At 38.4% G+C, this 12,326-nt stretch overlaps 1 protein-coding gene across 6 annotated transcripts in view; it reads right to left on the bottom strand.

The window, feature by feature from the left end:
* The window catches only part of LARP1B (La ribonucleoprotein 1B), a 40,714-nt gene that overhangs the window by 14,397 nt on the left and 13,991 nt on the right, over positions 1-12,326 (bottom strand). For 2 of the 6 annotated variants that reach the window (XM_066995982.1, XM_066995978.1), the window contains exons 6-11: positions 9,625-9,780; positions 9,202-9,373; positions 5,298-5,442; positions 3,098-3,272; positions 2,148-2,320; positions 1,380-1,751 (exon numbers count right to left, since the gene is read on the bottom strand). In XM_066995982.1, coding sequence (XP_066852083.1) covers positions 1,380-1,751; positions 2,148-2,320; positions 3,098-3,272; positions 5,298-5,442; positions 9,202-9,373; positions 9,625-9,780 — 1,193 coding nt within the window. Of the gene's footprint in view, positions 1-1,379; positions 1,752-2,147; positions 2,321-3,097; positions 3,273-5,297; positions 5,443-8,187; positions 8,428-9,201; positions 9,374-9,624; positions 9,781-12,326 lie in introns of those variants that run through there. The other 4 variants (XM_066995981.1, XM_066995980.1, XM_066995979.1 and 1 more) reach the window with 3 other exon arrangements.

Below are 12,326 nucleotides of genomic sequence, written 5' to 3'. Positions count from 1 at the left end.
TAGAAATGACTAAGATCCTGCCCCTTCTGCCAAGACCAAAACAGTCTGTCTTCTGCAGCAATTGTGACAAGGAAAGCAATTTGGGGAAGCAGATGACGTGCTCCCTTCCATAGGCTACTTCTAAAGAAAAGCCAGTACTTGTAAATAGTGTTCAACTATATAAATAGTGTTCAATAGTTTTCAAAATGAGTGGCAGCATCTCAAGTCACTAATGGTCCTACTCAGCTGAAAGTGGGGGTGGGAGATGTGTGCATGTACACAGTATAGGAGAAAAAGTGTTGTTTAAATTATTGTTAAGAACACCACCACCACCACAAAATATTTTCTCTTGCTGTGTGCCATTTCTCACTGTCCTATTCCAGTTTGCTGATCTTCCTGGACCATTTTCCTTGTCGTAATAATTCCATATTCTGAATTCCACCTTTATTTCGTACTTGTATTCTCAACATTCATTTCTAACTTTGTCAGATCCCTTTTGTACCCATAGGCTTCATTTGTCCTTTAGGCTGCTTTCACCCTTTTTCCCTCTTACAACACACCTTTGTTTTCATGCACAGATAAAGCTCCTTCCCCTCACCATTCAATCATTGGGTAACTTAATATTTCCTGTGTGCTGAGTATCTGCTAGTGATACAGCAGCACTGCCTACAGACACACCACTTACTGGGCTTACATTCACAAAAGAAGTGGTTTCTTCCTAAACCAAGAGCAGCAAGTGATAGGATTGCAGTGTTCCTAGTTGATCTCTGCCTATGAAGTGCTAGAGTTCAGCTCATCTGTATTTTCATAGCTGTTTAGTGTACTTAAAAACAAAACCAGCAATCTCCTTCCAAAGATTTGAAAACCTCAAAGATCAGGGGCCCAAATACAGGCAAGGAAACAGAAGAATTTCTATAATAAAATAAGGTGAGCAAAGTTTCACTTGCTCACACAACTCCCATTCTTACAAGCTACAGGATAATCAAAATCTCAAAATAAACTACTTAAAAATGACTGTAATATCTTCTGCTCTATTTTACCTCAAAAATATGTCCCCTGTCCCTATGCTGGGGGGTTGTAAATGCTATTAAACAAGCTATTCATAGAACAAGAAAACACTGGAAAAGTTGAACCACCTCCAAAATATTAACAGTTGTTCTAAAAAATACTCATTCCATACTTTAGTCAAATCTGTGACAAGAAAAACTTGGTATTTTGCTTTCAGCTGTTTCTATCATCATTAAAATAATCAGAATTTAATAGACATGTAAGTTCAACTACTACTGTCAACTTTCTTTTGAAAACGTGTAGCATTTTACAATTATGTAGCAGATAGCCAAAATTACTTTTGCAACTGTTTGCACAGGCATGGTTTTAAGGTCAAAGATGAAGAAAATTACCTTCATTGTAGTGTCATTTTCACTCTGCTCCATCCACAAGTCTTGTTCGTAATAGTATAAGCCATCATTAATAACTTTAGCAAGTTCTGATGTAATTTTTGCATGACATACATGGTTGCCAGTACGATCTTCACCACAATGTTTTCTCATATATGGTGGCGTCTGTGTTACAATCAAAATCTTGTTTACGTCCTGATCATCAATTTCATAATCTGAATCGCTGTCTGACCAATCAGTAAGTTTATTCTTACGACCTTGAATCTGTTCCATCTCTTCATCAAACAAAAAATCAAGTTCTTCTTGTTCTTGTTCCTCTGAAGGTGGGGGTGGCTGTTGTTGATCTGACATTTGATCAGGTACAGGAACACATTCCTGAATAAGAGAAGGTGAAGCTTTTTATATTTGAACTGGATAATGATTCTCAAAATGGGAGCCAAATAGAACATGATAGAACATTTTCAATAAATACAAGAACAATTCTCAATGCACGACAATAGATTTTTCAATAATGAACAGATACAGCTATCCATCAGAAAAAAACCACAGTATTTCCTTTTCATTGTAGCGAGCTTCAGATGAGGATTTTAAAGGCACTTAGTTATTCTAAGTCTAGATAGAGTGAGAAGTATGCACACTAGCAGTATTATGTTATCAAGCATCATCTATATTAAGATGTGAAAAATCTTGCTTTATAGTATAACCTGAAAGTGGGCAGGTTTTGCTTTTTTTTTTTTTAAAAAAAAAAAAGGGGGGGAGGGTTGATTTTACTTTTACTTTGACTGTGGATGCACGATGCCTCTTCTTCACTTCTATCCAAGGTTCGGAGTCCAGATCAGGCAAACTTGTAGACAATCCTTTAGACATCATCTGAAAATTACTTGTTTCAGTGTTTTCCTTTGGACTCAGCGAGCTTCCTATTCTTGGAGAACTTGGTGCAGACTCTAGCATTGGAAAGCAGTAGTTCAATTCCTGTTGTTTTTGTTTGTTTAAATTATTGCATTGCTCTTTCCTTTAACTGCAGCTACTATTGTTCTACCTCTGGGGTTAAAGTTAGCACTGATCAGCAGAACTTTTTGTTTTCAGAGGTAACTCGTCATAGTTCACTCACCGTTCTAGCAGAAAACCAATTTAGCAACTTCTTTACATGAAAATGTATCTAACAGTGAAATAAATCATCTGTTATTCAGAAAACAAGAATTATCAGGGATGTGTTTTCTCTACACCATCCACCAGCTCTACGGATGGGTGCTTAGCTCAGTCTTCACTCTTCCCATTTACTTTGAGCCAACATTTTTATAAAAGATTTACTTGCCAAGTGCTGTCCGCAAAACAAAGCCATATTCATAACGTGAATGAGATCCCCATCCAAAACCAGGGTGCACCAAATAGAGTTAACTTTCAGCTGCTCTCAGAATGACGTAGATTTCACAACTAACTTACGATTACTACTACTACTATTGGTAATACCAAAGGACTATAGGTCATCATAATCTATTCTGGACAACAGTCACAGCTGTAGCACACAGAAGGCATTTTTATTTACCTCACATCAGCCGTGCCAGCCCCACGACTTGGCAACTGTATGGTTGACAGGGATATCAGCTGCAGAAGCCATTACCAAATGCACAATTTCTATTATGAAACCAGTATTAAGAGGAAAACTTCCTAAGCTACACTGACAGCCCTAAACTTAAGTTTCTGTAAGATAAATCCTTTACCAGTATGAGAGCCAAAAACTTGTCCTGGTATGAATTCTGGACAATTGATGAGCTGAGAAAAGTCAGTCCGTGGCAGACTGCATGGAGGAGGACCTGGAATTGGCCACTTCTCTGGATCAACCCTTTTTCTTATCCTCTGATCCACCGTTTCAACTTCTGTGCTGTCCTTTAGGGCCTGTAGGACAAACATATTACAACTTTTTTTTTAAAAAAAAAAAAAAGGTATATATCCAGCACCTTCTTAGGTCTGGAGAAAACAGTTAACTCTTTACATAGTAATTAAGAAAGGAATTCAAGCTTTTGTGCTTGTTTCCCAACATCACTCTATTCTTTTTAGTACAGGTGTTGGTAACCTTTTCAGTCCAAGAACATCTATTCAAATTGTCTTTTCATTTCAAGTATCACTTCCTGCCTCTTCCCAGTCTGCAACCTCTTTCTCGTGTGAGGGCACTAAACCCACCTTTCTCTAGCTCTCCTATTCACACCGCTACTTCCCCGAACTAAACCCCAACTCCATGCATTTTCTTCTTCATTCTAAACAGAGCTAAAAGACCGTACAGAATGGTCGAGATTGGAAGGGACCTCTTGAGATTGTCTAGCCCCCCTGCTGAGGCAAGGTCAACCATTTTCAGTAGGGTTTTGAACCATCTCCAGGAATGGAGACCTCACCACCTCTCTGGGCAACCTACACCAGTGTTCAACCACCCCACAGAAAAAAAAAAAAGTGAACAAAGAGAAAAGCTAACAAGCTGCAAGTGTTTTTCCTTTCTGATGTTAACATGGAGAAAGATACAGAAATTAAGATCCAGAGAAATTCTACACAGGCACATGCCAAAGATCAAAGTGTGGAGGAAATTTATCCTTCATTAGACCAATGAATTGTTCACCAGCCAATTAAGTACACGCAAGGACTTCTGGTCCATCAAGGATATACATATTTCTGTAGCAGTAAGGGAAATTTTATTTTAATTAAGAAAGAAGCTTAGACTGTCTTCTATAATGGTGTTTAAAAAAAAAAAAAAGTTTGCTTGAACTTACTAGAAGGCTTCAGAGAGGAGACTGGGTATAAAATCTAGCATACTCCTAGACAGCAAGTCCAGGAGTGGTCTGATAACAGTACTTGGGGTTTTCTCTTGAATGTATTTATTTTCTGGGGGAAGATCCATCCTGAGGGACAGGATAGGGCACCCCTCTGACAGAGTGTGCCTCCACTAACTGCAACTTGAGATACAAGTGAAAGCTGATTATCAACCACAGAAGCAGCATGAATTCAGCTGACTGAAGGAGATTTCTATGGAAACTTAGTTGAAGTACAAAAAGATAATTTTCACTTTCATTTCCCAGTCTAGGTCTCCATAAACGCTTGCAACTGCGTTGCCTATTTTAGATCTTACGAAAGAATGCTTCCAGTATTTCTTGGACTGGCTTTTTTAAATGTGATTTAAGGTAACTACCTAACAGCAAGGCACTCCTCCGATGAGCAACATGCCAGAAAGGCTCCTACCACACCTGAACAAGCCTGCTACAGGGCAGAAAAGCATCTCCCTGCAGCAGCATGCCAACAGCTGGCTCAGGGACCAGGCAACGCAGTTAATGACAGGGTCAGCAGGGAGTTGGCATTTATCTTATCGGAGTCAAGGAAAATAATACAATAGGAGCCAAACAGCAAGTGAGTTCTGAGGAACACTTTCCACTTTCTTGCTTGCCAGCGGGGTTTACAATTTGGACAGCCTTGCTATTGAAAAAGTATCTCTGGACCTGAGGAAAATGGCAATTACTGCCACTGAAGGGCATATAGCATAGTTCAGAAACACACTGTTAAAGTCACTTCAGCTTTGCCAAGTGTGTTATTATGTAGTTTAGACAGATACTCATCCTAGCCAAGGAACAGACATCTGTAACAGCTTCCCTTCAACATCTCCTCCCCACTTTTGTAGCCTAACTCTCAGAATGTTTATGAACAGCAAAATAAAGCACTTCATGCAGCATTCTGCCCTCAGTTCGAATGGGAATGTGCAGAAATCCATACCAAAAAAAAAAAAATAGAAAAATCCAAACTTTTCCATTTATAGCCTGTTTACAGGATCCTTGTCATTACAAGCAGAGAGAATTTCTTTTTAACATCACAGCGCTGAATTTAAATGGCAGTATAAAATTAAGCTAAGCAAATTCCTATGCACATACTTCTAAATTATTTTACCTCCAAAATAAGCGTAGCATTTGTAGTCAGAGCTTGCACCCGGTGGAAGCTAGCAATCAATGAAACAGGCAGAAATCCTTGTTGGTCCATCTTTCTCCTCAGAAAGAAGTCTCTTTCCAAGTTTTCTGTACTGAAATAATACTCGCTAGAAGAAAAAAGAAAAGATGCAAATATGAACCTATTGTAAATTAAAAAAAAAAATTAATCCTAAAACAGTAACCTAGATATTCCTTGTTAAAGTCTTCCATTAAAAATAGAGCATATTTTGTCACCAGCAAAATTGTTCTTTCAACAGGTATATTACTATAAGCAAAACTTACAGGAATAGCATGCATACTAACCATCTTAAGAACAACTTTTGATCCAGTACTGCACACAGGGATACAAATCAAAGCCTCATTCCAACATTCGCATATATGAACTGCATAAGGAAAGACTATGCTCCATTTCTTTCACCCGTTCCCCCTTATTACTTACATGACCAGAAGGCAACAACATTCTCTTAGCCTCCATATAGATGAAGGACAACTACTGCTTACAGTCAGGGCATAAGTTATTTCCCATACAGCAGTGTCAGTGCACCTTCATCCTCAACTGTATCTTTTCTTTTCCCAGATTCCAGTACATTAGAAGGTTTAATTTTCCTATCTGAGTGTTGAGGCACATATATGCACTCTGAACCATTACTTCAAGCATGCTTGTGGGAAGACGAGAGAACAAAAATAGTAATTTTGTATTTTTCACAAAACTGCACCAAACGGCACAACAGTTCATGGAGAAAGGTAAAGTCTAAAAGAATAAAAGATACTTAGTGGATAAGGAGAACAGGAACAATGACCATTAATGAATCTGACAACACCATAGAACAAGAGAGACTAGGGACAGAGAAATAGCAGAAAGACATCTTCTTAAACAACGAAGGTGCTGTATGAAATGCTACAGGTGTCAAGATGTTTTATGCTTAGTGATGAGAAAAAGTAAAAAATTCAAATCATGATCTGACACAGAAAGCAAGGGAATGAGAAAACGACCCATGAAAAATAATGTAAAAAAAATAATCATGACAATTAAGATCTAGGCCTTTCGCATGGTTTACACATCATATCATAATTTAGCATACTACATCCAATGAATACTACTACTCATCATGTTCAGGAAAAAGTAGGTAGTGAAATATTTAATGGAGAGATGAAGAACAATGAAAGTTCTGTGACTTAAAAATAGAGGTAGTGAAAAATAAATCAAGAGAACATTAAAACGCTGAGAAAAAAAACAACACATGCAAATATAAAGTTAATTCTAATTCCAACAAAGAATAAAATGCTAGTGTCTCCACTGAAGTTGCGCTCAAGGCCAAAGTTACCAAAAGGAGAGGACTGTGATGCCATCATTGACCCAAGGAGAAGCTTGATACCATTTCTTTTTAAAACTTTTGGTGGCTAAAGAAATTTGAAGCTAAAGCTGTCTATATGAAACACTCAGCTCCAAGACCAAATGAATGCAAAAGCCTCAAAGTTGGACAATAAGACGTATGACAGATGAAAACTGCCATTAAATCATAGCAAACAGAGAAGAGAATAAAGCTTTCAGAGAATTAAGCTCTTACTCAGAACTAGATAAGTTGATCAGTGAAGCAACTGTGCACAAAAGTTTCTTTCAAGAACATTCTATTTACTGTTCTGAACCACTACATTTCTTTTCCCCTCCCAATCTAGAAGATAAGTACAAAAGCCATATCAATGCTGTACTAATATTACCTTTACAGTCATACAGTAAAGGTAAAATCTTGTATTGATTCACCTAGTTAAAAATTCCACAAGCAGAAATGGACAATGACTGAACTCGACTCAAACTGCCTCACTTGATGTCCATCATTCTAGAAAAAGGAATTTGAAAGAACATTAATCATAAACAAAGACAACGCATAAGTTTACTTCAAGTAGAGGGAAAAATCTAAACACACACATACACCCTCTAGCTTTGCTTTTCCTTCTAATTTTCCTCAGAATCCTTTTATTCTTGAATTGATGCATATTTGGATGCGCATCCAAACTTTTATTTATTTGTTTTTAAAAGAAGAGGACTTGAACAGAGATCTACTGCATGTTGCAGACTGAGGAGTTGTTAGGCACTGAAACTTTTCAGGCTATTTCAGTCTATAATTAAAAGTTTTAATGATATTGTATATGTAGTATAAATATTCCTTTTGCACATCAAGCTGGTTCTTGGGACAAGCATAAACTTCCTGACAGGAGTGTACTTCTTACAGTAATTAAAAATCAACTCAGTTGGACACAGTTTCTAACATTTTTCCCTATTAAGCAGGTAAACACTTCTAAAATTCATCAATACACTACTGAAAACATTCTCACTTCTTTAATATATCTTCACTTATCTTGGACTCCATAAGGAACTCCAACACCTAACAATTCTGGGTAGCATTATTTTGTTATACTTCCTTCTTTGGCATAGTCACTTTAATATTTTAGAACTCAGTTACGAAAGACAGACCAAACCACCTCCATCGAGAGGCTAATAATATGCAACTGATGAATACAGTCAGCTTCCCATTGTTTTTGTGATACAAGAAATGGACAACAAAACCACTTTTTTTTTTTTAAGGAGCATGAAAACAGTGAAGCTACACTCTAAACCTGCACAAGAATCTCTCTCTCTGTCATGAGAAGTTAACTCCATAATCAAAGTGCCTTAGGAGTTTTTAATCAGACGAGCAACCAATGGCTTTAATTAACCAGCCATGCCAAGTCTTTCATGGACACCTGCCAACCTCTTTTTGCTAAAATAAAACACAAATATAACCAGAAGTCAGATGTGACCATTGCTGTAACTGACATTTTTCTCAGCAGAGGGGGACATCATCATGTCCTACCTTAGAAGGTCTGGATTCTACACTGCATGCCCAGAAATCTGGCCAACAGTGGAGTGTCTGTGCTCCTCCCTCACTTGTCTGAGGACAGTGGAGGCCGATTATCCTGACATGGGGGTACATGTCCACTGTCAGGTCTCATAAGGGCCTGGCAGCAAGAGTAACAAAAAAGACTGCAATAGAAGCTTTGAAGTTGATAGCCACATGCCAGATACTTTCTGCCCTTAAAGAGGCCTTTTTCTTCCTTTTTGCGTCAACTGTAACAAAAGAAGCAAGAATAAAATAAGCAAGTTGCTTTATGGGATACAAGGGCAATAAAAAACCACCACAAAGGCATCACAGAGAAATGCCGTTGCCAAGTACAGAAGATGAAATATCAGCCAGTGGTGGAAACTGTCTCTTTAAAATGAACTAGTGGTTTCCAGGCCCTTTTTGACATGTCTCCTGGTGATAATCAGTCTTCCAGATGGTTTCTCATTCCTAATGGTGTACACGAGAAAGTAAACATTTCAGATTATTGAAAAATCAAGTACCATTGCAAAACTGCTCTTTCAGTCGAATGTTTCAAGTGAAACACTCTGAGAACATAAAACTAACAAGACTTCTCAAAATGAAATTGAGAGCAAATAAGGGGAAATTCTAGCTACATCGCCCAAGAAGAGCTTTATAGGCAAACAGACCAACAGTACTCAAAAACACGAGCTCAGAGACATCATAACTCAATTACACGACAACATAAAAATAGTGCTATTTACCATAAATCAAGAAGGTATGTGAATTAGAGCACACTACAGCACAAGATGCAAAACAGCTTCCTTAAAATTCCTCCCCGTCACTCAAGCTTTTCCACCCCGCTTGTGAATAAGTTCTAACAGACACTGCTAACCGTCGGATCAAAAAAGAAATTGGAAAAGTCTTCATCTCCACCATTTTATGGATGATAACTCACTTCAAAGTGTTTAATCCTCATCTTAAATTGATCTCTAAAAATGTTTGTACATTAAACAATCTACGTACATTTGACGTTTTATATATTCTTTGAGAAGTGTTTCATCCACAGAATACATCTGCACTCCTGTTCCATCATCGTAGTAATACATCATACTAGCATTAAGCTCAGGTTGAAATGCTTGGTCAGTTCTTTCACCATACAGTTCTTGATAACCAGCTGAGTAATATTCAACATTCACTTCAAAATAAAGGAGAAAGGAGAGAAGATGAAAATTATTAAGGTTGGTACACAGATATCTTAAGACACAAACATGATACACAGTGCTACTTTGTGATTTGCTTCCAACATCTGATTTAAAACAAACAAAAAACCTATTCAAGCTACTTAACTACATTAAGCTACAAAATATATGTTTCGCAACCACTCTAACTTCACATGAAAGCATTAACATTATAAGTGTAGTTTTAAAATGTCTGCTAAGCATTTACTTCTTTGCATACTTCTAGGGTTTCCTCTGCCTCGTCCTCTTCCTCTGCCTCTACCTCTTCCTCTGCCTCTGGAGAATCCTCGAACGCTGCCACCCTCACTTCTCACGCTGCACACTTCATCGTGATCATCTCTCCTTTCTCTATCACGACGCCAATCTTTGAAAGAAAAAAGCATAATACAACCATAATTAAATATCACGGTATAATCAAGTAGTCCGTGATTTATTCCTAGGTATTAACACAAAACATTGCACTGAGAGGTGTCCCTCACTACCTTTTGGGTGCTCAGAAAGGCTGAAGGAAATGACACTGCAGAATACACAATTGGCGTCAAAAAGTCCTTTGCAACACAGAGCTCCCAGCTTGTGCCCAGGCAACCCACCAAGCCATGCTGGCTGGAAGCAGAAGGTCAGATCTGAAGCTTCAGAGGTTAAAGAGGAAGGTTTGCAGAGCAGTGCCTAAGGGTGAGTGGGCAGGAGCTGCTAGCAATAAAGAACAAATGAGCTTGTCTGGCAGTCAACCTCAAATGCTTCTGAAGCAACTGGACGCTCTCATGCCAGCTCAGGGATCACAATACCTATGATGGGCATGGGATAGGAATGTATGATCACGCAATTCTCCTTCCAGGCACGATAATGCACTCTGCTGCTGTGGACAACTCCCAGCACTTACAGCGAGCTACAAAGAGCTGCTAGCTCTTGATAATCCTGCTCTGGGGAGGATTTCCAAGGGGGAACCTCCCTTTTGTTCCCAGAAGCAGCCATCTGCCACTCCCCTGACTCAGCCTTTTTAACAGCAATCTTTACTCTCTACGCTTTCCCCCAGACAGAGCTTCTACCTTAAAGAATTTTTGGTTTTGTGTTTTTATTAACACATGCAAATCTAAGATGGCTCTGTAATAATCAGTGCAAGTGTTTCATTAATAAATACTTGGGTTTTGGCAGGGGGAGTGGAAACAGAGAAGAAGAAAGGAAGGAAAGCAAGCAGGTCCACGCAGACACCAGGCCTTGACTCCACTCACCACAGGATGGCTATAGTTCTCCTCACCTGGCTCATATGAGAAAGTGAAGCCCTCACATCCTTTCTTTCTTTTTTCCTAATACTCTTTGGGACTTCTATCTTTATCTGGTCAACCTTGCTGTAAGTATCTTTAAATTGTAATTGGCTAAACTTCCAGATTCAGGGGGAACCTGTTGTCAGAAGAACGCCTGGGGACACAGACCCTATCTGACGAAATTGAGAGGTGTTAACTTGAACAATAAAACTGTATCTTTAGTCCTTTGTTATTAGAAATCCTATTTTACCAGTAATTACTTTTAAGGAGGCCTGCAACAACATATGTATGCTTGTACCTTCAAGTTCCTGTATTTTATCTTCTGTCAAATATGACTCTGAATTTAGGAATATCATAATCTGTATGTGCCTCTCATTGGGAATCTGGACCCCAGCCTCTGAGCTCGCTACCCTCAACCTTAGAGATTCCAAATGTGGCACTGTTTAAAGTATTTCCCCAAATCAATTTCATTTTTGCATTGAGTGTCCCCATGTCTCCTAGACATGTGCAAAAGTCCTACAAAACACTTTCAAGAGCTAACGCTGTATTTAAGCCTAAGCACTTTTTTTTCCTTTGTTTTAATGCATAAAGACAATGTTCCCAAAGAACAGGGGACATTTCATGTTCTGTCACACTGAAACTGGTCTTAAATGACTAGAGACTTGAGGCAGAGTTTATGCTACAAGTTTCTGGTCATTTGACCATGCAGTCCCTGAGGAATAATTGCTGGAGAAAAGCAATACACTAGTAAAAATCCTCCCCCTGCCCCCTTCCATTCCTCAGACATCCGGATCACACCCTTGTATCAATGTTTCTAAAATGACTCCATAAACAAATCTCATCTCAATAGTGTCCAGCATTTATCACGATAATGAGCAAACCGTTAAATTATTAACGTATATTGTGATTCTAAACTTAAGACACTTATACAAACTTATACAAACCAAAGAATTAAGAGTGTGACTAAGGTATCTGCCTTCTGATAAGCAACGTTCAGAACACCTGAAGATCAGAGGCAGTACCAGCTATGATGCTTCATCCCCTCTGTTGTGCGCATACAGCTTTTTGCACAGCTATGCTGAGAAATAGGTTGCGGAAGTGGTCCAACTTAAAGGAGAAAATGGTATCAGAAGAATTGCCAAAGCAGAATTCAAAGGGTAGTTCAATAAGTAATTGCTCTGGCAGCAACAAGCTGTTGGAACAGGAATAGAACAGGACAGAACAGCCACATTATGAAAGTATTATCAGACTTTCTGCATTGTGAAACTGTGGCCCAAGACTTAGTTAGCCACAAGGATAAAAATATATGACACTGCACCAGCATATACTGTAAAAATACTGTTTCCAAGCTCTTTTTCTCAGCAGAGTCAATGACTGAGACATTGCAATTCTGATGAATATGCAAAGAGGTTTAAGAAATTAACAGTGAGTTTTAAACAAAACCTTCTAGCATAAAATTCAAACATCAAACTACACTGCAATTTATTTATTTTTAAACGTTATTGGCAAATACTAACACTAGGGGTTTTTTGTTTATTTGTTTAAGTACTGGCAATGTCAAGTTTCAACATAAACTGCAAATCTAACACCTACTCTTGTGATATTATCCATCAGAGAGGGAAAAAAAGAAGAGCAGCGTAGCACTTCC

The sequence above is a fragment of the Anser cygnoides genome, chromosome 4, assembly GCF_040182565.1.
Source record: "Anser cygnoides isolate HZ-2024a breed goose chromosome 4, Taihu_goose_T2T_genome, whole genome shotgun sequence".
In the NCBI taxonomy this organism is placed as follows: Eukaryota; Metazoa; Chordata; class Aves; order Anseriformes; family Anatidae; genus Anser; species Anser cygnoides.
The sequence above is the reverse complement of the archived record's forward strand: the minus strand, read 5'-3'. Positions and strand labels throughout refer to the sequence as shown.